Source organism: Idiotropiscis lumnitzeri, chromosome 3, assembly GCF_059441095.1.
Source record: "Idiotropiscis lumnitzeri isolate Australia: NSW breed Sydney's pygmy pipehorse chromosome 3, RoL_Ilum_1.0, whole genome shotgun sequence".
NCBI lineage: Eukaryota > Metazoa > Chordata > Actinopteri > Syngnathiformes > Syngnathidae > Idiotropiscis > Idiotropiscis lumnitzeri.
The window spans coordinates 11,886,544-11,913,319 of record NC_142393.1 but is presented as its reverse complement, the minus strand read 5'-3'; the positions used below and the strand labels follow the sequence as shown (position 1 = coordinate 11,913,319).

The following is a 26,776-nucleotide window of genomic DNA, read 5'->3' as shown; positions in this document are numbered from 1 at the left end:
TTTTTTTTTTTTAATCCGGTTTTCAAAAAGAGTGCACATTATAGCTCATTTGGTGAAGGCATCAGTTTTAATTACAGACTGCACTTTTGAGATGATCGACCGGTTAAACTTTAGATTTTCTTCATTCACTAGTAAACAAGCATAGGTTAACTACCTTTATTACCAAAATAAGGCACAGTTACCTGCTTTTTTTTGGTGCTGCCTGCATAGGGGGTGTGTACAATGGCGTGTGTGGGGTGGCGTTGGTGCACAAAAGCCAGAATGTCCGATGTTGTTGACAACAGAGGGCCTGAGGCAGCGTGTGATGTCATTTTCGGCTTTGAAGATGTCCTCTAGGATTGCCCTCCAGATTGAACACCAGTCAAGTCCTTGCAGATGATCTCATTCACTGCAAAGCAAAGACAGAAACATTTTAGAACATAAAAAAAAAAACAGTGTCAAATGAGTACAAATTGATAGATGGATATACATAATTCCAATTTGATATAATAAAGTAAAACATTTTAGTTTTAAATTAGCATTTGAACAGTGGCGTGTAAACCTTTTAGATCCACTTCATGTGCGCCTTGTGATTGGCTGGAGTCCACGCAATCAGAAATGGATGAATGGAAGAATTAAGGCGATCGTGTTGAATTTGATCAAGCTTCATGGAAACAAGTTTACAATCTGGAGTGCACTACTCAGCAGTAAACAGAAGAGTGTGCTGTTGATTCAGCTTCATTTAGGTCACAGTCAAAAGAGGCAAGTGAGCTTCAGGCAAACAAGGACAAGTTTAAAAAACGAATAAATATATAAAATGCATAGTTAAGAAAGAGATATACAAAATACGCAATACAACAACCAGTCCAAACTTTAACTTTGGTCTTTCTTTAAAAGACATTTAATGTTAAGATAATTATTGAGTGTGTGTGTGTGTGTGTTGGGGTTCTATAATTAAGTAAACAAATAAACAAAATATAAAAATAATAAACAAATATATTAATAAAATGACATTAACTCAAAACAAACTAGAATATATTAGAATATCACTCTCTAGTTCTTCCATTTTTTTAATTATTTTTTTTTGTTTTTAATTATTGGCATTTTTTTTTCCCCTATAAAGAGCGCTCAGTGATATTTTCTTGAAAAAGTTGCACGGCCTTATATTAAACATCCCACCTCCTTTGTGATAACATACGTTGAACACTTTGTAGATATCAAATGCTCTAGTATATGAATGACAGTTCCCATAAAAAACATTAAATAAACAATAAACACATCCCTTATAAATCAAATACAAGTACATTTGGCAACAGGGATTCAAAGTCAGAGGTGTGCCCCTGTCGAGTTGCACAATATAATCACTTCCTGCTGATGACAGAAACCCTCAAGCATGGGCGTAGAAATGGAAACTTTTTTTGCATCAAGGTTCTAAAAATAGAACCGCAATGCACAGCAGGAGCGAGCAGAAGTGTATTGACAGGGAGCTTGTAAAATTAAACGGTTGCAATCAGGACTAAAGAAGTACACACTTGCACGGCCCACGTAGAGTTTGTGTCTTTGCCCTTCGTACTGAAGCAATGAGGAAGTTCAACTAGCGTCAGCTGGCTTGAACAATGATGAGCAGATAATCGAGATAGTCACGATATCGCTGGACACTCAGGGGTGAAGAGTTTGCATAAGCGAGTGACTAATAAGTCCAACATCAAACATGGCAGAATGGAGAAAATCTGCGGTTTAAAGTTGGAATTCCCCTGCGTGGTTCACGTTACACAATTCCGAATTGACCCAATTTTTTTTCCCTCTCAAGTAGCACAAATGAGATATGTGTCATAGTACGTACAGTAGATTTAACTTTACAGTTGAAATGTGGATAGAAATCCAACACATTTTCCATAACTGCCATTGTGAGTACAGTGTAAACGTACAGGTCAGACATACCTCTTCAATGTGAGTTTGACGTCATCGAAATACCCCGATCAGCCGTTTATACACATTTGCGCCCAAAAAACACATTAAAAAGACTCGTGGTAGGTCTAAACCACAGCAAACGCACAGACTCTTAGAAATGGTCAATGTATTGCATTAGAGGCGTGTCCAACATTAACTCATTCAATCCATAAGACATACACATACCTTTTTAAAAACGTAGTCCCCGCCTCCCAAAGACGTATTTATACGTCTTAGCCTTTTCTTTTTGCGTGATAGCTCCGTGTTTTTATAGCAGTAGAACACAATATTCTGTTGGCTTTGCAAAATCAGTCAAAATCCAGAAAAATGGGGATTGTGGGGTTTCCTCTTGTGAAAATGCCTGGGATTCGATGAGTTCATAAAATAATTAATTGCCAACTGCGACCAATGGAGGATTTTTCAGCATTTTTAGTAAACGCCGGGAAAACAGTAAAACACAGAAACTGCTGTTGGCCACAGCTCTCACATAGACGCTCACATGCGGACTCGCTCACGTCACAGATTACTCTACAAGGCCCTGCCTCAACAAAGAACACAGACACTATACGGTATTTTCAATACACTTTATGCTATTTATTTATTTATTTACAAAATGTGAGCAGTGCTGTTACCTACAAAAGCTTCCAAATATTTCATTCTCAGTTATGCCACCATCACCACACCAAGCAGGTGTCTTAATTGTATACCCACCTTAACGTATGGTCCACAAACACCTGATTCAAACATTATCACAAATTTTAGCACAAATTATACTGCGAATGTAACTGCAGTGGAACATCTAGTGTGGTAACCAAAAAGTCATACAATACTTACAATTTCTGGCAAAAGGCAAACCAAACTTTTATTTGTTGGCTCAAAGTTAGCTTAATGCTAAACTACAAAGTACGAGCATATAGTTGTGTTAGGTCTGAAGTACGGGAGCCCGTCAGGCAAACTGGCTGTCAAAATAAACAGTTAACGTAATCACCGGTCAGGCGTGTGTGCGTGCGTGTGTACATTGGCGCTTAGCGACGTTCCGGGCCGCCACTGCTTCCACTGTGTCACTAGCGACTCATTAGGTCCGATGACTAATGCGAGCGTTTCGAAGTGGGCCAAAAAAGCTCTTTGCTTGCTATTCAGGCCATGACGTCGCGTGTTGTGTCTGCGCCTTTTGTAACCATGGTGATGCACAGCCCCACTCATGTTATCGGAAATTGCTGAAATACAGTACGCATTCCTCGAGTCCTCTCGTCATTCCCAACCTTCACTGAGCTTAGAAAGCTAATTTACATTGGAAACATTTTACAGACAAAAATGCTACAAAAAGTACGACTACTGATATCTTGTCTCAATTTATCAAAAATTTACTGATCCGGTCCTCTTTCATTGAACACAAAGGTGGTATTCGCATGACTTCCTCTGGTGTAAGATATGTTTGTAATGAATAAATAATGACTTTTGGAGAAACCAAAAGAAATTAGGTCGTTTCTTATGGCACACTTGATGAGCTGTCATGAAAAAGTTTGAAGATTTCAAAGATGTTCTTCTTAGAAATGAAACCATCATTATGAAATCTATTTTCATTTACATTTCAAAATTAATGGATACCTATAAGCATTTTTCAAATGTGCCAACGACAAGGGACAACGATGTTCCTCATTTTGAAGGGTAGTGGAGAGGGAATATTGACAATGAAATACTTTTACAACCTAACTGGCTTTCTCAACAAAGTGACATCATTCACTGTTGGGCTCCATTTGAAGCCTTCGGCGACACACTGGTGAGTCAAAGGGTGTAACTAAAAATACAAACAAACACCTCCATAACAGCTCGCTATATAAATAGCAATTGTTTCGTAATGCAAATAAGCGAGTTGTGGAAAATTGACTTTTAAATGGATTGCATACAAATAGGAGGGTCTCTTCAGTGCCTGCCCACCCACCAAGTGTGATATTAAACAACCAAGTCAGTTTTTTGTTACATGCCTATTTCTCAAAGAATCCAGAAAATTCAGTGCCACTTTCAAGCAACAGTCCAAGACAAAACAGTGTTTGCACCGATTAGTTTTACTGGTGACGTTGGTGACGCAGTGGTGTTTTGTTGGTGCACGTTTGGCAGTTCAGGCTCCGACCCACCGTCGTCATGGTAACTAAAGCACGCAACAGCCCTATAAACCGATTTTATCATGACAAGAAACATGGTGTGTTTTATAATACTTGGGATTTTTTTGACAAAGCATGTCACAAACATATTATTAAAACATTCTTTTACAGTGCGCAGCAATAAAAAAAAAATAAGCATAATGTCCGCTTTAATTGATACTGAATTGAAGTATATTGTGTAATAAATTTAAAAGGAAAAAATTAAATTAAAAGAAATAAAGTTGTACACAAATCAAAAGTTGGTTCCTTGCCCTTTAAAGGGCAAACTTAGCAAAATCTAAGCATGTTTTTAAGGTGAGCATTACAAGTAGCCAAACTGGATTCTGTGCTGTCATCACCACATCAGCCGTCAGTGGTGGAATTTACTGGGACACTTATTGCCTTCAGGCCGCTTTCATCTCCTCGCTGTAGCCGCTATGCTCCCCAAACACACACACCCGCACACACCCACACACACACTCGCAGCGTGAAACACGTTTAAAAACGCGGCAACACAGAGTCGCGCTTTAACTCAGTCGAATGAAGGCTTGGCACTCCGGCCGCCCTTCTCAATAGGAGAGTGTCTGGCTCCCGAGACCGGCGCCAGTGGGCGGAGACACGGGCGGCCTGCACAGTAGCCGAGTCAGGATGCAGCGCACGCCTGCTGAGAGCTGGAATTGACGTGTTTGTGCATCCGCATGCGTACACGGCGGAGGTGTGAAGCACCTTAGAAGAGGTGGAATGACAGTTGACTGGATCTGTGTCACAACCTCCGTTATTAGCATTAGTGTGAGATTGATAAAAAAAAAAAAAAAAGATTAAATGTGTAATTATTAACTGAACCATGTGAAAAATTTCCTTTACAGTTATAACATTTCATTAAAATCTTGTTCAATGCATCTTTTGTTGCATTTTTACATTTTAACTCTTTCCTTTAACCATTTTATGCGTTAATTGTGTCCAGATTTAATGTCACTCTTAGAAATTGCAGCAAGGAAGAAACGGACGCCGAGTCGGACCACGGATCGTTCCTATTTTACTTGCCTGATTTTGAGTGAGAGTGAAATGCCAAGGGTCGGACATGGCTTTAACTCAGGGGTGGGCAAACTTTTTGATTGGCGGGCCACAATGGGTTCAAAAATTTGACATAAGTGCCGGACCAGGAGCAGATGGATGGAGTGTTTTGGTCACCTCACCTCATCGGAGAAAAGAAAAAAAATCATTTTAAATGAAAAGCATTACAACAAAATATCTGTCTTTGACAAACCATGACCTCTCGTTTCAAGTTCTGTGCATGGCAGAGCTACCGATCCTTTAAAACAAGCCCTACATGTGTAACAAGGCCTCCCAACACTAATGTGTGTCCAAGCTGTCACTGTGTGCTTTATCTTCCTCAACAGACCCGATCTTCATCTGATGGAACCCTTTCACCTGCTCCACTGCCTCTGACCATTTTTTTCCACACCCACTCGCTACAACTACGGAGGCCGCGCCGCCGCCACGCCTCCTCTCCTTCTTGAAGAAGAAGGCAGGCAATGCTTTGACAAGTTTGAACATGAGCATGCAGCATGAGAATGCGTGTGTGGGCTGGAAACAGAAGCGCTATGTAGGGGGGGGGGCATACCAGGTTTGTCTAGGGCACCCAAGAGGAAAAACCTGACTTTCATTTAATACTGACAGTTGAGTTGACAGTTAACACCACGCAAAATACACTTGCAGCGTACAAGGATGTGGCCTCCCACGACTTCAAAAATGACAACACGTGCGTGAGCGTTGTTAGCAATCTCGTAAATGCGGGGAATGCCCCTCAACGTTTCCTCATATTCATCAGGGCCTCTGCTGCCATCACAAGTAACAATTCTTCTTCTCTAGAATGAACTTTGCCAGTATCAAATATCAATTGTCCACTCGTTATAATGCTAACACACAATGGGAAATAGCAATAAGAAAGTAGCGGGGTTAGAAGCAGACCCGTACTCGGACGTGGGCCAGGTCGTGCCCACCCACCATACCATGTTGCTTGTGCTTACAACTTGAGGTACACTTTTTTTTTTTTTTTGATAATGGCAGCGATTTTTGCATCAAGAAATGTGACCGTCACATTTTTTACAACTCAGATATTAAATGTCATTAAATACATTAAAAAAATACTCAAGAAATATAAAGCCAGTCGGCTTCTGAGGTCAGCAGACTCAGGTCTATTTCAAAGCTGATCTCAAAGTTCAAAGCAAACATGGTGGATCAGCAGTTAAGTGTAATGCTGCAAGCAAATGGAAAGAGATGATAGCAGAACTCAAATTAGCTCCAATTGTAAATGCTTTTAAATCCAGGTTAAAAACTATGATTCCAATCAAAATCAGCTCTTCTTTACTCAACGGGATTTTGCAGTGGAGGGAAAAACATGACGTGCTGGAAAAAAAAAATGAATGAAATTTTGTAATCAACACGACTGTTTTAGTTTTGATCTGCATAAAAATGTAATTTGTACTGTGTAGAAAATGCATATCTAAAACTAAATATCTATCAATGTCTTTCTTTTTTTTTTTTGTCCATCTTTGATTGTGATAATACAAATGATGCTAATCTTGGTTATTATAAACGTGACACGGAACGATTTGGTCGTTCCAACTCTAATCCGACTGCCATTGGCATACAACATCTCATTTTGATGACGGCTCTTTCTAAAGGCTGTTACTTGTTACGGTTCTTCAATGCTATCTTTTCAGCGCAACAGTTGTGCCATCACAGTACCACCAGAAAATATGTCAAAAGGCAAAGCTGAACAAACATGGAGAGGCACGCTTGGCTGTCACCTACTTGTGAGGACAGGAGTCAAACACTATCACTGTTCTCCCAAGTGTTCATTTCACAAGTCGCAAGTCTGTTGCTGTTTACTGCGGAGGGAAATCTGGTGAGGTCCATCCAAAAAACACAGATTCCATCGCTGCTTTAATTTGTTTCCATTGAAACCACACAACCCTTTCCTTTTTTTCTGAAAATGACCCTCCTCCACCCTCAGTTCGATCTCACACACATCATGCTGGAATTCTGGAGCAGAGCAGCTGCAAAGAGGAATTTCTGAAGCCAGATTGGCAGAATCCTGTGGTTGGGGGAAAAAAAAGCGAATCCTCTGGTGGGTTACCCCGCAGGATTTGGAGGGGGCGTGAGGGGGGATATGAGGCCAAGGAGAAGCCCCGGCCAACTACAACAAACAAAGAGGCTTTCCCCGGCTCTCCCAGGCAGGCCGTTCCACTCGTTGACAATGGTTGCCATGGAACTTGTTTTCACATCATAACAGTATCAACATGTCGGTGGTCCGAGGCGACGCTTTTATTCCCCTCTCTTTGAAAATAAAGAACGTCTGCTAGATTAACCAACGCTAACATCTCACTTGACAAGAGGCGAATCGCCACCAAAGTTTGGAGAATCTTTTGCTCCAAAATAAGGAAGTTGCACATCACGCCTGCTGCTGGATGTGGCCTGACATTAATTTTGCAGAGTGGTGGTGGGGGGGGGGGTTAATTGGGTGGACAGGCTGAAGCACAAACATATGAATCATAATCCGTGTTATTTCCACCCGAGCGCAGTGTCATTACACCTCATGTTTGAAAAGAATGAGCTGTTTGATCACGACCATATTGTAAATATCCTCCAATTGTTTGAGAGGGGGTGAAGAAGGCCATCTGTGTCTCGGCTGATAAAAGCGACTGCACGCGCTCAGTAGGAAGGAAAAAAAAAAATGAACTTACACTCACCATCATCTAGGTAGGCCTGGTCCAGGTTCTCTTCCTTCACCGTCACCCTCCTCGCCCTGTCGGCTGGCGTGTCCTCGGGAGGTTCTCTGGCTTTCTGCTGACCTTTGTGAGCGTACGTCTGCTGCTGGATCACCGTTGGGTATTGCTGAGTGGGGTTCCCGGCCACCGGAGGGGGCGGGGACGGGTGGGTCTCCTGCGGGGAGTAGTCTTCGCAGTAAATGACGGGCTGGTTGTCAGGCAGTGATTGGTCTCCAGCCCGGAGCAGGTGATGGTTGGTCGGGGAGAACTGGATGATAGAAGGGTGCGGGCCAGCACTCATTGGTGCGTCAGTTGGCGCCTGAGAGCCCGTGTGGACCAGGACGGAGCGGTGGGGGTCGGGGATCATGGGACCATTCTGCTGATAGGTGCCCGGACTGCCGCACAGGCTTTTGCCTGCTCGAGAGAAGACAATGGCCGGGCTCTGGTTGGGGAAGCGGGATTCCTGGCCGGGGAGGTTGGAGCCAAGACGTTGGCATGAGGCCATGCTGGAAACGAGGCCGTGTTCGGGGTGGAGGACGCCGTGTGGGCTCTGATAGTACGAATGAGGGAAGATGCCCATGATTGGGGGTACGGCAAAGCTCATATGGTCTGAGTCGTATTCGTCGAGGGGCTCGGTCTTGATGGATGGAGCTGAACAAAGACATTTGGCTTTTAGAATAAATGTAACGTAGTTTGACAAAAAAAAAGTCATAAAAACACAACATTTCTAGAAGTGATCTGGCTGCATGGTGTGCTTCGTACTAAACATCCTTCATTTGCTAGTCTTTTAAGCATTCATTACCACGCCATAAAACTCTACCAAACAAGTGAGGCGTAAACGTAAGTTAGCAATTCATAAATCAGATTAAGAGGAAGCGTTATTTTAGCCATCATACACAGGGTGATTTCAAAACACAAACAAATGTGTATAAATTAAAAATAAAAAGGCCGAAGCAAAGATTATGAAATTAAGACCTCCCACAAAACTATTGTACTGTATATGTAACACAGAAATAAACATAGTTATATATTTGAATTTTAGAGTGATTTTAGAGAGAATTTTTTACAATTCAGTTTTATTGATTTTTTTCATCAATCAAGTTTGTATGTTAATATAAATAAAAAAAACATATAATGCTAATTATATTACAACAATGTAAATACATTGGTGGCTTCATAAGCACTGGATCGAGACACCATATAAGCAAATAAACAATTTTTTAAAATTAATTTTCGGGGTGTACATTTGGCCATAAAAGACAATTTGATACAATTCTCGTGGCGTGCAATAGCATGAAAGGATGTAACAATTTCAAAGTATAAAGTGGGATTGCGATCCAATTCGATGTGGATCGCAGTAGCGTTTGTCATGTTTGTCAATATGCAACAACATGTAAAATCCCTCCCAAAGTGCAAACCATCCAAGTTAAATTCAATGAAACAACAAATCATCAGCAACGACCCGATTTATCTTTGGTGCATATCCCGATTTGAAATGTATGTGCGATACAATTCGAGAATGCAACGATTTTAAAATGTAACTATTTTGACCTGAATTGTCAATGCTACCTCATAACCGAGTGTGAACACAGAATAAGTGTTATACACGTGTAATACATGTATGCCGAATGTCATGTCGTGAGCTTGCTTACATTGCAGCGGCGTGTAGGTGAAGTGCTGGGGCTGACTACGTTTCCGCTTCCCGTTAACCACGCAGAAAGTGACTTTGACAGGGTGGCAGATGGACGAGTCACGGTAGGACGGCACCTCCGCAAACAGCATGCTCTTCAAGATAACAGCAACAATTAAAAGACGTCACTCGTTTTGTGCATGAAACTTGGAACGGCACGTCATGAGTGTGATGTCATCTGCTTACCGGCTGGCTCTTATCTTTATCCACAGTCGCTTCCATTTCCCAAATTTGCATCCCATCTGAAAGGTGAGGTCAGCCGTCGGTTACGAGTTGATCCAACATAAATGTCACATTTTTGAGGATCTGAAATCTAAGAGTCTTTTTGAGAAAATCTCAATAGAGTGCTGACCTCTACCAAGGCTAACAAAAGTGGAAACCAAAATAAAAGTCGTCATTATACATAATAGACATCACTCTGTGATGGGGAAAACTTCAAAATGACCATGTGCATTGTACATAGTTAAAAAAAACTTAATAACTAACTAATAAAATAAATTGAAAAAAAATAACAGTTATCCGAACTAATTGTCCCCCAACAACTCATCAAATTTTTGGGGAGCAAACTACGTACTTGCTTGCTTTTCTGTGCTATTGTTGCCATTAATGTCAATAATTAATATTTTGAAATTAGAGATAACAATGGTCAAATGAGAAATAGCAGATGTTTTTCTATACTGGTAGTAATATTTGTAATATTTTTTTTTTTACATAGTTTCTGCTCAATCAAGACAAGTATCTTTTATTTATTTATTAAATTGCTAAATATATGTTTAATACATTAGTAAGTTATCTTTAGAACACTGACAGTTTTACAAGTACGCGAGTACTCAAACAGTGACTTTGTTGAATGAAAATACCTGAAAATTACAATCCAAATAATTTTCAGGCATTTATGTTATTATTTATTTTTTATTATACGGATATAGTCTTGAAGTTCAAATGTGCAAGTCACAAAGTGCATAATAAAATGGACTCATTGATTTTTTTTTTTAACGTTTTACAAACAAGATTCAAAAAGTTGTGCGCCTGGTCGCCGCCCTAGCCATTAAATGTGCAATTACCGTAAAGAAGTCAATCTTTGTTTGTGAAACTGTGTCACGGAGCAAGCCGTTCTGCACAGTCATGTGGGGGCGAATTTACATAATAATCGTCCACACACAAAATTTCTCCACCCACCAATGACATGAGCAGCTCAGCTGGGCAAAAATTGCTGGACTACTACCTAGCATAGATGGGACTCCGTCAGCGGCTCACTGGTAATTACGCTCCGCATCAACAACCATTTCAAGTTTCATTTGAGATGACATTTTGACTGCCACGTGAGCGTCAACAGAGGAAAAACGAGAAAGTAAACGTGCAAGCACGTGACCTGACATGGTTCTCCTAAAATGATCCCGAATGTTCCTGTAGCTGGGAAACCCTTTTGTCAGCAAGCTAATTAAAAGCACACGGCGTAAATGAGTAGGATGGGGGGGGGGGGGGTATGCGGCGGGAGGGAGGGGGATTCCACACATGTAGCCAACTTTCGATCCACTCAAACCCCCCCCCCCCCCCCCTCTATGACTTTCTTGGCACTTGTGTTTGTTTGCACTATGTTGCAACTCCACTCTAAGGGAGACCCCGACATTTGCTCGCCCCTCTGGACATGATTATGAGAGGATGTGGAAATCAGAAGAGGGGTTGGGCTCGGCATCGCACAAGCCGGCAGAGCTCCAGACAAACACAGCTGTCTCCCATTCAGAGGGATTCCGCAGTTGTACCCGTCCGCAATTTGATGTCATATCCAAAATCCTCCAAAACGCCGGCAATCCCTTTCCGAAAGATTTCCTTTTCCATGTCTGCCTCATTGTCCGTTATTACCGCAGGTCGTAACACGGCGGCAGGGAAATCCAATAGTCGGGGGGGATGGGGGAGTTTGAGACAGGATTCATGTGTAAAGCTGTCATTTTAGTTGAAGTAACTTGTGCAGTACAAACACTCAACAATGTTGCCTATTTTTTTGTGTAATCCAGCTAAATGTCCTGCTTGCCGTTTTATGATGCCAATAACTTTCATAAAGAGATGTAAAAATAACAAAAAAATGTTTACCAATGTGTCGATAAAATGCCAAGTGATTGCAAAGACAACATGAAAATCCAGCAATAAAGAAAAGGCCAAGAGGAAGTGAGGGGTGGTGTGTCACGCACATATAGTATGTCGTACGGTGAAAATGTCAGCTTGATAGTGACTTTGTGAGTCAGCAGTCACTTTCTTGTGGTGGTTACGGCAGAACTAGCGAGCCGATGCAGGAAATCACTTGAGAATGTGAAATGAGGCCGCTCACCCTGCGTTTTCTCCATGAAAACCACTTTGGAATCGGAACTGAAGTTCTGCCCGCTCAAGATCATCTGCTGGCCTCCCACAACGGAGCAGCTGTCCGAGTCCTGCTTCTCCACGATGGGAAGTTCGTGTGCTGAACGCTGAGCTGAAAGGAAGGAATTAGGGTAGGAGCGTTCAATACCAAATTTTTTTTCCAGACTGATAGCAAAATGAGTATTCAACCTTGAATAATTGCAAATACCAAGTACTTCAATATAAAATTTCAATCAACACAATGACAAAATTGTGAGCAAAGATGATGATGTATAGCACCAACTACTGGCAAGGAATTACTCAAGTGTCAGATTTTTTTTTTTTTGCCACAAGTATCGGTGGCTGGTCTCTGCATCCTTCATGAGACCTCGATTCATTGCTAAAAGACCAATATCGTAACTTGCCCATTCTTAGCGTGGGTATATTCTAAGAAAAAACTTTAGTCGAATATAAATCCTACCAAAACTTTTGTAATGTGACCTTGAACCAGTACAACTCAACTGAATTCAAAAAATATATATATGTATTTGGGAGAAGAAGCAAAAAAAAAAAAAAGACTATTTTTGAACTGTTTCCAATTCCTTCCTCTCTGACCAAGGCTCCAGATTCCAGATGGCGCAAAAGCACGATGCTGCTAACACCAAGCATCAATGTGGACCAGGCATGTGCACAGATAGACCTCGAGCGGTGCTCAAGCAACAGCCCCTTTGCCTGCCCTGGATGGGAAAAGGTGCCCTTTGCATGAAGTCCATTTTTTTCCATCAACATTTAAAAACACTTTTGCCATCAGACTCGTTTTGTTGTTTAATTTATACCTCCCCACTTGAAATAATTTTTTTCAATTGAGTTCGATAAGGTACGGATCACATTAATGTTGGAAAACATTTTGAAATTATTTATTTTAGTCGGATTTTTTTAAATAGCAAAAACCCCGTCATTTGAACAGGGGCGTGTCAACGTTTTCTAACAACTGTAAGTCATGACAGTCAGTAATTAGTGTACAAATTTACGGACTAATTCGGGCAGGCTACGTCGCTACCATATTAAAAAAAAACTACGTCATAAAGCAAGGACCACCGGTACACTAATGAAGGCATCTATGGCAACAATTAATATGCTCTTTTTCTTACAGGGCTCAAGACTGACACCAATTTGGTTGCCCTGGCAACCAAATTTCTCAATGGTACACCTAAAAAAAAATATGGGGAAGTAAGGCAGTAGTGACGCTTTACACCTTTGTATTAAATATTTCCGATTTTCTTCGGGGCATTTTTGTCAGCAGCACCTGAGTCTGTGATACTTCATATTTTTTGAATTTATCTAAGATATTTTTATTGTTCTACATGCAACCACTGCAAAAAGTTAGTCTCGAGCCCGGCCTTATCGGAAGACATCATATCATACAATAAAGTCGCTTTCAATGTAAAAAAAAAAAAAAAAAAAAAAAAAAAGCAACATTGCAGCTTTATCATCACGCAACTGAAACAACAGCAGCAAACTGCGATGACAACAAACAAACCTTTGAACCCTCGCACCTGGGAGAACAACCGTGACTCCCACCCGACAGATGTCTTGCGTGCAGACAGGTAGAGGTGAGACTTTCCCGACCAGAAATCAGACAGGAAATGACGCCTCATAAAGCTGAATTTTTGTTGTCACAATTTGTCCTAACAGGAATGTGGTGTTCCTAGTAAAGCTTGTTTGAATTTTGATTACAGCCGTCGCTTTAATAAGGCTGTGTAAACATACTTGGATGTGGCCAAGCTGCACTCACACCGTCGAGCAAACACGCCGTAAATCGCGCTGCTGCGTGAGCATAAAGAGATCTTTGATTGCTGGACGCCGCTCCAAACTCATTTGAATGCGGCCGTTGGACGATTAGAAATATACGGCAGCGACAGAAAGCAAAGAGTGTTTTCCATTTTGCTTACAACACTCAACGGGATGCGAGGCCACTTGTAGAGAGACGTGCTGTCCGCCGGGCTGAGGTATGTGCACGCGGAACACGAGGCGGACGCGCGTGTTCTTTCGCCCGACGTCCGTCTCGCCCTTCCTCAGCTCGATGTCGGCATTCCGCAGCTTCAGGATACCGGCGCAGTCGATTCTGAAATGAGATGAATACGGTGTTGACGGGATGCTAATGTTAGAATAGCTCAGTGTTTCTCAAATATTCGAAGGAGCGTGATGCTGAGGGGGGCGCGTGTGACTCTGGGGAACATTTTTTCCGCCGTACTACAATAAAGTGTAATTGCACATCCACTCCAGTAGTTGGCAGTGGCGCTCTCCTTGCCCATTGCGGGTGTTTGTTTTGAAACAATAATGCGATTATTTATAGTTGCGGCGGAGCGTGCATGGTGAGGTGGGGGCGCAAATTGTTTTCTTCATGCTGGGGGGGGCGTAACAGCAAATAATTGAGAAGCACTGAAATAGCTGAAGTCGGCCAGAACTGGATGCACGCCATTCGTTTTTTGGCGGGGGATTCTGGATTCTAATACAACCTTTGGATTTAATTCAGACCGCAGTTTGAGAAATTCCCAACTAGAAACTCTCATGAAGTTCTCACATTGCTCTCATGTTGTTCTTTGGTTCCAGGGGCATCTCCAGAACTTTGGTTCCATTGACAATCTTCTCAAAACTGTTTGTCGTCACGGTCTTGCCAGTGATGCGGTGCACTTGGTAGAAGGCGTGCGGCTTGAGAATGCGCTCGTCCGCCGTGCCGATGAAGATCTGCAGGCCGAGCGCCTCTTTGCCTTTGTAGCCGCGCAACTGCAGAAAAGAATAAAGAAGGTGTTGGAGTTATATCGTAATAAGCAACTAAAAGTGTACGCGACTCGTTAAACCGGTTGTGTGGCTGGCATTGTTTGTTTTTCTAAAAGTGAAACTGGCTTGCAAAACAACAAATTTGACGACGGACCAACAAAGAGCTCACTTGATGCAGCGCATGTATATTCTGATCTCCCTGAACCGAATGGTCTGCAAATAGGACGTAGTGTTCTTTCTTCAAACTGTTAATGTGAAATCACAATAGTCCCTCGGATAACGAATGCCCCGAACATGAACAATTCAGTTTTCGAGCAAAAATATTGCCCGCCTCACTAACACTTTTGGAAAGGACTCGGAAGGCCGAGTTGTGATTGGCTCCAAAGAAGGTGAGAATTGCTATTGATAGTGAAGCTAGTCAATATTCAGAGCTGGGCATCTGACCCTTTTTTGTCGGTCAGTCCCCCACTTCCGGCCTCGACCCTCCGGCTTTAATCATGAAAATTGTCGTCAGCCCCCTGACCCCGTTCCGGAGTTTTCCCATTTCGCGAGTAGGTTCATCACACACATGAGAGCCGATTTGTCGGCCGGGCTAAAATCAACCTCCAGGTTCTGTTCATTGAAGACTTTTTTTAAACTTGGCCACACCCCGCCCCAAAAATGGGTGTCCGGCCGGTCCGGGACGGACTGCACAGCTCTGCTAATATTGTATAAATATTATTATCGAGGAACCTCAAGTTCTAAATTTAATTGGTTCTGTGAGCCGGTTTGTCACCTGAAACGCTAATAAATGGTTTGCTTCCCCTTGAAGTGAATGGAAAAGCAATTACTTTCAAACTTTTGTATTAAAAAAGTATCTGCAATGTCTAATTAAAAGACAGAATGTCGTTTTCCTCCAGGGAGTGACATTGCACATCTTTGTAACATCTTTGACGACGGCCAGTAACCACGGCAACCGTAGGGAGTGGACAGAGGAGAAACCGAGCGCAAACATGAGCAGTCGGGCGGTTGTCACGGCGACGTGCAGGAGCAGTGAGTCATGACCGAGCACAGAGTAGGGAAAGCAAAGCACGAGGAGGAGGGGGGGTGTCACATGGAGGAAAAGGTGCGAGGAAGGAAGGAAGGAAGAAGTGACAACGTGGAGGACTGCAGCCGTGTCCAGCCAGGCAGAACCCACCTGATGCCTTTGGGCAGTGTGGAAAAGATGCAACAGCAACATAAACAGTCGCCACTGTGAAATTGAGAATGTGACTCAGTGGAGTCAAAGGCCCAACAGTCCAAATTTGGACTAAAGGTTGTGAAAAAGGCCATTAAAACAACAGCTGGTGGTGGCCAGCAGCTGCTTCCTGGTCATCAGCCAATCACGGGGCACAAAAACTCACACTTCCATTCAAACATCGGTCAATTTCAAGTCGCTGATGAACGTCACATGCACTTTTTGGAATGCAGGAGGAAGCTGGAGCAGTTGGAGAAAAGCCATGAATGCACGGGCAGAGGTTGCAAAATCCACACCACCACCATCACCACTACCATATTACCGGCATGAAGGTCTGCATGGCAATTGCTCAACTCCTCCTTAAAAACACAATAAAACCAATCCCCCACACACATTTTTGCATCGTTGTTTGCGGCCCTGACACAAGGCGTTTTTATTTTAGCAAAAAAGAAAAAAGCTACACCGACAAAACCAACACTGAATCCTTGTTGTGGAACCCAAAACCTTTTTGCCATGACTACCATTCTTCTATTTCTACTTCTGGCGTTAGTTCCTCTTCTTCATCCTCCATTTAGCAGGCGAAGAAGTTCATTAATTTTAATTGTGACCGTGCATAAAAGAGATACCAATGTAATTCCACAAAAACATGAATTTCACCAATTTGTAGCTTTAACTAGAGCTAAGCAGCGTAGTTGACGCCGCAATAGCAACTTTCGAGAATTGTGACCCAAAAACCAGTGGCAGAGGAAGTCTGCTTGTTTGTGTGGTTGAACTACTTAAAAGCCGCATGGCGGATATTTGAAAAAAAGAATATGTGCATTTGTGTTGCTAGTCCAACCTTGAAAATGTTTCTTAGAAAAGACTGATAAAATCGTGAGGGCGGAACTAGTAGCACTGCCTCGAATAAGAGTGAAAATAGGCAGGGAATCCGATTGCGTGGACCTAATTCTAAAGTCAACTGAACCAAGTGATGGACTTCACTTCGTATCCACAAAAACCTCATATTTTTTTTTGAAGAACATATGATACAAGATGGCATTTTTTGATTAGCCATAATTTCTGTCCTTTTAATGAATGAGAAAAGTGAGACACGCGGCTGTGTGAAGAAGCAATTGAGAGCCAAAATAAGTATCGTAAAAAGTAAGTATCGTTTAATTTAACCAAGGTATCAAGCGCAATAAATACAGCCGTCTCCACAGCATGACTGCGGTCCGATCTCGTCTGTGAATTTGCTTTTTGTGATAACCAGTATCTGAGAAAGATACCAGTAGGTTGTGTAATGATGGCTGTGCTCAGCATCATTCGGGGAAAAAAAAAGCATCTACCGGTGTTTATTATATAGATAATAACCCATTTAATAACATGAAAACCCACAGCTATTAGTCCGAAGCGGCTTATGTACAAATGTGCTTTGATGTCTAAATTTAGCTATTGTGGCTTTATCAGGTGTGTTTTATTGTCTGGAAATTATGCTAAGTGGCTGCGAATAGGAAATTAGCCAGCTAACGAGCTTTAAATAATGTTTATGAATTAATTAACCTCTGACGTGGTTTTGGGTGGGGCGGGGGAGGCAGGGTGATTATTTTATGAGGAAGGACGGAGGGACGATGACGGAAGGGTGTCCAGGTCGCGGACGGAGGATCGAGGTCGGACCGTCAAAATCGAGTAAAGTGCCGATCTCTGGCCGTACCTGCACCACGGGGTGTCCTCCTGTGTGGGCCTTGACAGCGCCTCTACTTCCCTCCGTCTCGTAGTGAGCTCTGTGGTGCGGCTTTGGCTGCACCTCGATATGGAGCTCATATTGGTCTGTGCGGCTGGGCATGGGCCATTCCAGTGGTGGGAGAGATGCCAAGGGGATACTATGGGACACAAAGGGCACAGATTAGTAAATTGAAATTAAATATGCCGTGTGACACATTCTTTCAAAATTAACCTGCAGATGCTGGAGACGATCGGTTTAGGCCAGATCGGAGGGATGACAAAGAACGGTTCAGGCGCAGGTTTGCTTTTCAAGTCCTGGTCACAGGATACCAAGTAGTTCCCCTCGCCGTGATGCTCCGGATATAGAGTGTAGACCTGATTGGAAGTCTTGACGAGTTTAGTGGGCAAACTGAAACCGTTCATGGATTCTGGCAAGGCGGAAGGTGGATAGTGGGCCCCCATGTTGTGATCCACATGGCCGCCTAGCGGTGAGGGGCTTCGAGAATGCATACCGGGCACCAAAGCGGGATTCCTGTACATGTCGTAGGTGCGTTTACCCTGCGGGGAGGTGGAGCGGGAGCAGGGACGCGGGGAGGGCGAGCACGTTCCCAGGTAGCCGTCTTCAGTTAGGCCGGCGCTCGGAGATGTGCCCGGGGAGGTGCGCGGGGAGCCAGTGTGGATGTTCTGTAACCGGGGGCACAGGTCTCCAGGGTTGTGGCCGCTACTGGGGGACACGCAAGGGGACGCCCAGGGGGAGTAGCTCTCCGAGTGCCAACTGGTGGACGAGTTGCTGCTGGCAGGGCTCAGGCACTGGGGCTCCCGGTAGGAGAGGTTCTCATGACCGGGTACGGTCAAGGTGGGTCGGGGGCTGTTGACGCTCGGGTGGTGGTTCTGCAGGGAGTCGCGAGATTGGCAGTAGTGCTCCCGGGATGGCGTGATTTCGATGCGTGGACTCAAGGCCAAGCCTGGGGGCCGAGTACTGTCCAGGTAGTTCCGTGCTTCCTGGGCATCATATCCTGTCAGAACCTCTGTGTGGTGTTCGATGTAGGAGCGACTACAGGACTTGATGGCATACGGGGAGACCTCCTCCAGGGGGAAGGCTTGCTCAGACTCGGGACTGAGGACTTTGTGAGAAGCAAGATTTGGGTCATCTGCACAGGAAGGGAAAATAAATATTACAATTTTGATTTCCAGAATTACAATTCCAAGCAATCATTATCGATTCAAAAGTATTTGTATATAAGTTGCTTCCGAACTCTTTCATGGGATGCTCATTCTCTGTCTGGCGATAGTAAAAGTAATTGACTAGCAATAAATCTATTGTATGTCTCAATGTACCCTGTGACTGGAAGGAGACAAATGGATCGTTAGTCTCCATGTACGCTATGAAACAAATCGTCCGTCAGGTGACCACTCTATTGTCTGGCTGCAAGTGCCTTGCAATTGACGATCACCAAATCAATTACTTGATTGACTAGGCTGTAGGTGCCAGGTGGCAGACTGGCAACTGATCTATTGGTGCTCTGTAATTGACTGGTGTCAAATTCATGATCTGTCTAGACGTATCCGGTGATTAACTAGTGACCAAGCCATTGTCTGAATATATGCGCCCTGTAATTGACGATCGACAAATCCATTCCATGTCCAGATCAGGGTTGGGCAACTCAGGTCCTTGAGGGCTGGTATCTTGGATGTTTTATATGTCTCCCTGCACCTGATTTAAATGATTGCGATGGTCAGAGCTTGCTGATGAGCTCTGCAGAAGGTGGATAGCGATCGAGGACCGGAACTGCCCTCCCCTGGTCTAGTTATAAAGTGTGATTGATGACCCGTCCATTCTCTACATGATCGTTGACTGACCGACGTCGGTGTATACTGACTGTACCCCACGATTGACTGACAATCAATCTACTGTCCTGTGACATTTCTATTGCTTATACAATCTATATCTATATTCATCATTCATGCTAGAAGGATATTTCAATGTAATATCAAGAGTGGTGAAATTATTTATTTTTTTGCACATAGTTAAGAATGTTTCCGAATACATGGTCTGTACAGTTACTAAAGGGGGCAGCAGATTCAACAAAGAAGCCCAAACCCCCCTCGCCCCAGCCACTTATTCCAGCTGTTCCAGGGCAATCCCAGGGCATTCCCAGTTCAGCCAGGAGAAATGGTCTCCCCAGCGTGTCCTGGGTCGTCCCTGAGGCCTCATCCTATTGAGATATACTCGTAACACCTCACGAGGGAGGCATCCAAGATGCCCAAGCCACCTCATCTGGCTCCTCTTAATAGGGAGGCTCCACCCCAAGCCTCTCCCGGTTGACTCACTCAGGGAGAGCCTGGACACTGCGGAGGAAACCCATTTCAGCCGCTAGTGTCTGGGACTTTTTCGGTCACAACCCACAGCTCGTGACCATAGGTGGGTATAGCAAGGTAGCTCGAAAGGTATCTTGAGAGCTTTGTCTTTCGGCTGCGCTCTTGCTTCACCACGACAGATCAATACTGAGTCCGCATCACAACAGACGCTGCACCAATCCGCCTGTTGATCTCCCACACTATCCAACCCTCATCCCAAGACCCCAAAATATTTGAACTCCTTCACTTGGGGCCAGAGTCCATCCCCAACCAGTAGAGGGCGCTCCCTCGTTTTCCGTGTGAGGACCATGGTCTCAGATTTGGAGGTGCTGATTTTTATCCCAACCAGTCGGCTGCGAACCACTCCAGTGAGAGTTGGAGAGCACGGTTAGATGATGTCAACAGTACGACAATGTCTGCAAAAAGCAGAGATGCAATACTGAGGCCATCAAACCCGCCCCCCTCAATACTGTGCCCAGAAATTCTGTCAAGAAAGAAACAGAATCAGTGAAAAAGGGCAGCCTTGGCGGCATCCACCTTTCACTGGAAACAAATCCGACTTACTGCGGGAAATATTTAAGCACAATATTTTAAAATTTATGGAGGTACTATATATTTTTAGAAGTGGTATTTGTAAAAAGTTTGCACTGTCCTACTGTATTATTTGTTTGGCAAGAAAATGCACGCTTGACATGAATATATTTTTGGGTCTGAGTGCGCCCTAAATTTTAACAACCTCTTACAAACCCTCAACTCCTGGTATTATTTATTGATCACTCCCACCTCCACCTCGGGGCCAATTAAATTATGGTGGCGCCAAAATCTGTTCACAAACCTTGACGTCCTCCCTCAGCCTCGCTGCTGCAAGGTGCTTCATATTCAAACAAGTACTCAAAGTCCAGATCCTCGTCGGGGCAGTTGACCCGGCTCAGCTCCTCCTCCAAGCGGTTCTGGTCGTACAAGGAGCTCATCTGTCTCACGTTTACTCCGGTTCGGGACGAAAAGGGCGGGGGGATGCGCGAACAAGTAAAGAGCGCGCTCAGGAGTACAAAAATAATAAATTAAAAAAAGAACACTCTCATCTGGGAGCAGGAGTGGGCATGTTTCCTGTCTCGCGTGTTTGCGTGTGACGGCGGAACTAGTGTCACATCATAAGCGCAACGCCCGCCCTCCCCCGCCCATTTAGTATTTTGGAACCTCCGCCAAGGCTTGCATAACGTGCGCTATATAGTGGCGTGTATGTAATATATTTTTGCATGCGCCACATGGTCGTTATTCATACCACCACCAACATTTGATTTCTCCATCCACCCGAACCGCTTATCCTCACGAGGGTCCAAGTTTCTTTTGAACTATTTGTGATCATGCGACAGGCAATTATCGACTAATGGATCGTTTTCATTGTCACCAAAAAACATGGCAGCTAAATAAAGCTAAAACAAGTAGGCTATAGTAAGGTTCATCGTTTCGTAAATATGATAGGAAACATATTTAGATTTTCAATAATACACAGTCGTCCTAATTAATGAATATGTTCATGATTGCACACGAACGATGGCAGTAACGACCATTTTGGACATTTGTTGTATGCTTTGTAATTTTAATAATTATCCATCCATCGATTATTATCAATAATGAGAAAAAAAAACAATGTTTAGTATTCTGGGCAAAATCTTGGTTGACGTATATATAAAAATATATGGCTTGTGAGTTGCATACATGCGCAAATAAAAAAAAAGGCTTCTATAAACCTGACTGGACTGGTAGAGGTTTCGAATACAATATAAGGGAAAAACATTTAAAAACATTTTGCAAGGTGGCAACTGGCTGCTTTTTGATTTTGGCAACAGGCTTTGCATTGTTCTGCTGCACCCTGGTGCCCGACACGCTGCATTGACACAACTTTGCAACATAATGTACAGGACTGCACACTGTAATTTATTCAACTTAAAATATTAAACAGCATTTGGGGAAAAACACCTCAACCCAGTTAAACAGACCATTGGCGCGCTGCCAAATGGATCACGTGATGTTTATCAATGGCGAAATAAATAAATAAAAGACTATAAGATACTTTTGGGTGTTTTGGGTTAAAAAGTGGGATATGAGGAGGTTATAAAAAATAATCACACGAGGGGTGAACATTTACAATGACTAAAAGAAATGTTAAATTTTGACCACGCCAGCATCACAATGTTCCTAAAGCATCAGCTCAGGCCCAATAACATGCGAACATATAGAAAGGAATAGACTGATGATTTCACTAGTCATCTGTTAGTCGAGGCATTACAAACTCAAATTCAGCAAAATGTAATAAATGATCAAAATGTTTTGATTACCATAGAATCACAACACTTGAGCAGTACCTTGATCCATGGACCTCATGGTGTGGTACTGGGCCAGCCTCCAAGTCCCTCTAAACATCAGGAGACAAAAAGGAAAAAAAAAAAAAAAAAAGAAAATTAAAAAATGTTGAAAAAATAATGTCAAACTAAGTCACTCAGGTCTACCAAACATGGCAGAGTTTTAGTTTCTCAGTTTAAAAAAAAAAACGCTGAAAGGGATGGCAAAGAGGCAAAGAAGAATCCAAGTTGTAAAAAAGTCTGGTCCGAGTTGGGTGAAAGTGGCAGCGGTGGAGGCTTGGCCGGCCAGTGGTTGTTTGGAGCAGCGAGAGCGGCTTCCCTGCCCTGCTCTGAGTGTTTATAATGGTGCAATGCTGTAAAATAACGGGATTCCCTCAGTGTTTCCTCCTGTTTGGGCGCCCTCGCCATGGAAACCTGGAGCCGCTCCATGTTGGGAGACTCAGGGCTTTTCCTGCAAAGACCCACACTCAGGAATCTATGACGTCTCCCCTTCCCGAGCCAAAGCATTTCTGTGGCTTTCTCTCAGACAGTAGCGCACAAGAACTTCATTGTGGCACTCCAGAACTCTCTGCGGGAGCGCGAACGGCGAGTGACAAAAGTGGGATGCTCCGGTTCTGCTCTTCATGATACGTATCATGGTCTAGTCTTGGCTGAGACTTACTTGAGCCGCTTCCTTTGAAATAGAAACATACACGACAAAGTATTTCAGCTGATTATAGTTTTGCATTAAAGACCAGTGAACTCCTTGAACTCCGCAGTGTCGTCCAAATATACTATTCGCATTTGAATTTATATTACTCACAGTTTGGTCTCATTAGTCTTATTCAGGTATTCACAGTCAGATCTAGTCAGTACTAACTAGTCCTAGTTTGTACTTGGTCCTTCATAATGAGTCTCACAGAGACCTATTCAGATTTAGCCAAAGCAAGGCAATTTTTTTTTACACTTTTAATGATCTGTTATGACGCGTTTTATAGACAAAAACAAATCAAAGCTAACTAAAAAAAAAATTAAAGATTTTAAATCTCCCTCAAATGACCTTACCTTCAGAAATGAACTGACTTCTTGACCAAATGAACTTGCACAGTTATACAACACATACTATGAATGACTAAACGATTATGGCACATGCTTACGAGAGGAAAACTGCTGGTGTCCAGACGGCCGCGCTAGCATTTCCGCTTTTTTTTTTTTTTTTTCATTTTCTTAAACCCAATTTTTCCAAACTCATGTGGCACTTTCCATCACCGTAAAACTCACTCAAACTAAGCTCGACTTGTCTGGGTTACAGCATTGCCCTCTTTGACTTTTCCTAGTGTAACATGTGGAACTCGGATCTTAAATCCAATCATTGAAAATCGAATATGGAAATCATGTCTTATGGAATTATTTGGGAGGAAATAAAAGTGGAAAAAGGAAGCCTTGCCGCTTTTTGGGTCATTTGGTCTACAGTTTTATATGCTATGCACATGAAACGTGGCATGGGCCATTTGTCCCAGTTCACCTCCTGATAGTACGCACTGGTGGGCATCTCAACTAATTATAATTCCTGGCCGGTCAAGAAAAAAATGTTTTTCTTTTCTAAAAAAACAAACAAACAAAAAAAAAACATTTTGCCAGTAGAGATTTGGCATTGGAACATGAGACAGGCAATCTACAGGTTTCAATATGTCTTTGGTATTGTGTCGTATTGTGCATCTAAAAAGACCGACAGAAGATTTCGTTTCTATTTCATAAGTTTGGTGTTATCTAGTGTAGACAAAATAACAACAGTGGATCACAAAGCCATCATAATAGCGAACACTTCTCCAACCTAAATTAATGGTAAGCAGTCGATAAAATTTATTAGCCATTTTATCTACAATTTAAAATGGGTTTTAATAACACGTGTGTGACATATTCCCCGCAAAGACGAAAAAATATAGAACAGCTTTTTTGTTGTCTTGCGAAGACAGCTTGTTCTAGCGGTGGTGGCTAATGAGTCTCTTGCATTTTTCTCATGTCGCATCTTTAGCATCTGTACTTTTACTGCGTTTATGGTCACAACACGTTAAAAAACTCCAAGCTTGTAGCGCTGGCATGTCCTGGTACAAGAAGGAATCTAATTTCCTTCCTACCACAACTTGAGATCCTCTGAGAACATTTTCCTCGTTTTTTTTTTCCGAAGTGTGTGAGGTCAGATGTTCCATCAACATGGAAACTCCATACATCCTGATGGAACCCGCCTGCTTATGTAACAGGATTCTGATCGATCCTCACATGTCGCCAAAAGGAATTCAAGCGTCCGCGCTTTCAGTGGAAAAGTGGCAGGCTTGCTTGTGGATTTTCCTTCTTTGGAGCACAATATCCATTCGCTAACGCCCCCCCCCCCCCCCTCTACTTTCCATCTCCATCCGCGACTATTTCATAACTTTGACACGTTATCTTGGTAAGGAAGCAAAAAGGTATTTGGTCGTCAAAACAACGTGGAACAACCTCATTAAGGCTTACACTCAATGAATCACACGCACACAAAGGTAAAGGTCTTTTGTTCACTTGGACTCCGTTGGGAACGGGGAACCAAACACATCTGTGGGTCGTCTCCAATGAGTGCGGGCGTTAAAGAGCTCAGTTAGAAATGGAAACTGGAGGGTGTGTTCTGACGCTCGATCCTGCCGTTTGCAAGCACGCAGTTGCCACTTGTTGCGTCATCATAAACGATGTGTGCCGAAGTGTCGCTCCAAAGCATCCATGGATTGCTTCCAAAAACAAGAACGACAATGAGGTGTTTGTTTGCTTATTCAGTGAATACCTGCTGGGTGTGGTAAAGGGCAGTAAAAGACCGGTGTAAATGAAATTTAGACATGACTGCCATCTAGTGGTGGATGGTGATATTACAATTTAAAACTTCAGTCGATGTATATTTGCAGTTCTGCACCATTGAATTAGCTAATTTTCTTTTCTCTGGGTATGTCCACCCTTTGCCGCATGGTTTTTGTCGAAAATCATTCGTTTTTTTTTTTTTTTGCGAGGGGGGGATTATTTGGGTTTGTAAAAAATAAATAAATAAACGTAAACTTTTTTTGGTTTGTTTTGTTTCGAGGTAATTAAGAGGTCAGTCGCAGTGTGGTGGCGAGACCACCGGGTGCTCACCACACAAAGCCAGAGCTAAGATTCAAACCCCGGACTTCAGGATTGTGAGGCAGACACAACCCAGCCATGCAGCCGTGGTATTTACTAGTGTCGTCTTAAAATGAATTACACTGAATAACTAGAGAAGCCAAATATTTTCTACTGCAACACTATCATGATTAACGGCAAAAAAAAGCCTTCTCGGCTAAGGGACGCCAATTGGCACCATAGCAGGGATTAAATGCAATTTGAATGTAAACAGTTCTGGCATTTTGTGCAATTCCAACATAGTTCCATGCTATCATCCGTAGGAACACCAGTCACAAGCACGGGACACTTTGCGGTACGTCGGCTTGTTCTCTTCCACTGGGAATGCAAAGATGTTTCCGAGCCGGATGGAAAACTCACTCTCGTCTTGACTTGAGGCCCCGGAGATGAAACGCATCAACCTGCTTCGTTTGCCTGGATGTTATGTAACAAGCGCCTAGTGCAAGTCCACACTTTGTCCACAACATCTTGGACAAAGTGTCCCACGAATGTGCTGCTAAAAAGTTTCCAGACTTTCCAAGCGATTTTGGAGTGCGTTCTATGGGAATTTCAGACCATTTGTGAGCTCAGAAGCAACAAGACGATGATGACTGAGGGAGCACCTGCTGGCTCTGCTCCAAGATCTCTTCTAGTTCACCCCAGAAGTGGTTGATGGGCTTGTGCTTCAACACTAAACACACCTAAATGCACCTTCCTGGACTTGAGGCAGGAAACCGCAGTACCCGAAGGAAACCCACGCAGGCACGGGGAGAACATGCAAACTCCACACAGAAAACCCACAACATCTGTAATGTGAGGCCATCGTGCTAACCAGTCGGCCACCGTGCCACCCAATGAAATAAGATATTTGCTTAATTAACTTTAATGATATCTTATTAATAATGATATTCACTACGGGAAAACACTGATCATGTTTTAGATTTTCCACAACAATAACCGCCAATGAATTAGGGGTTACTTGGTGCCCATTTGCAGCATGTTGGTGGCCTCTACAGAGTAACCGCTTAAGGTTGATCAGGCACACTGCTCACAATTTTGCCATGAATAGAAAATAATGAAAACAAAACCATCTCCATGCGTCAACTTTTAGAAACTGCACAAGCATTCTTAAATGGACTTTTAATAGTCATATGTCAAAATGACTATCACTGTTGATATTTGAACAGAAATACAACTACTCACCCTTTATTGTCAGAGGCAAATTCAGTGGTGAGAGGGAGGATTGCTGAAGGTCTGGGAAGTGACAAAAGCATAAGAAAAAGTCTTAATGGCAAGACGTTAAAACAATTCCACACTCACCATAAACTTTGAGAGAGACGACGGCTTGTGCT

The 26,776-nt window shown here is 43.0% G+C and overlaps 1 protein-coding gene across 4 annotated transcripts; it reads right to left on the bottom strand.

The window, feature by feature from the left end:
- Window positions 1–26,736, bottom strand: nfatc2a (nuclear factor of activated T cells 2a). 4 transcript variants are annotated; one of them, XM_088290112.1, is made up of 11 exons: window positions 26,628–26,736; window positions 22,290–22,339; window positions 17,798–18,716; window positions 17,555–17,723; window positions 14,452–14,654; window positions 13,820–13,992; window positions 11,860–12,000; window positions 9,720–9,775; window positions 9,496–9,628; window positions 7,820–8,494; window positions 1–388 (listed from the first exon to the last, which is right to left on the bottom strand). In XM_088290112.1, exons 1-11 carry the CDS (start codon window positions 26,696–26,698, stop codon window positions 333–335), a joined length of 2,646 nt encoding a protein of 881 aa, XP_088146238.1. In that variant the 5' UTR covers window positions 26,699–26,736; the 3' UTR covers window positions 1–332. The 4 variants fall into 4 exon arrangements, with proteins under 4 accessions (XP_088146238.1, XP_088146239.1, XP_088146236.1 ...); XM_088290113.1 differs by lacking the exon at window positions 26,628–26,736 and having other exon boundaries at window positions 22,290–22,604; XM_088290110.1 differs by lacking the exons at window positions 22,290–22,339; window positions 26,628–26,736 and adding an exon at window positions 20,759–21,043.
- Between the last annotated feature and the right edge of the window lie 40 nt (window positions 26,737–26,776).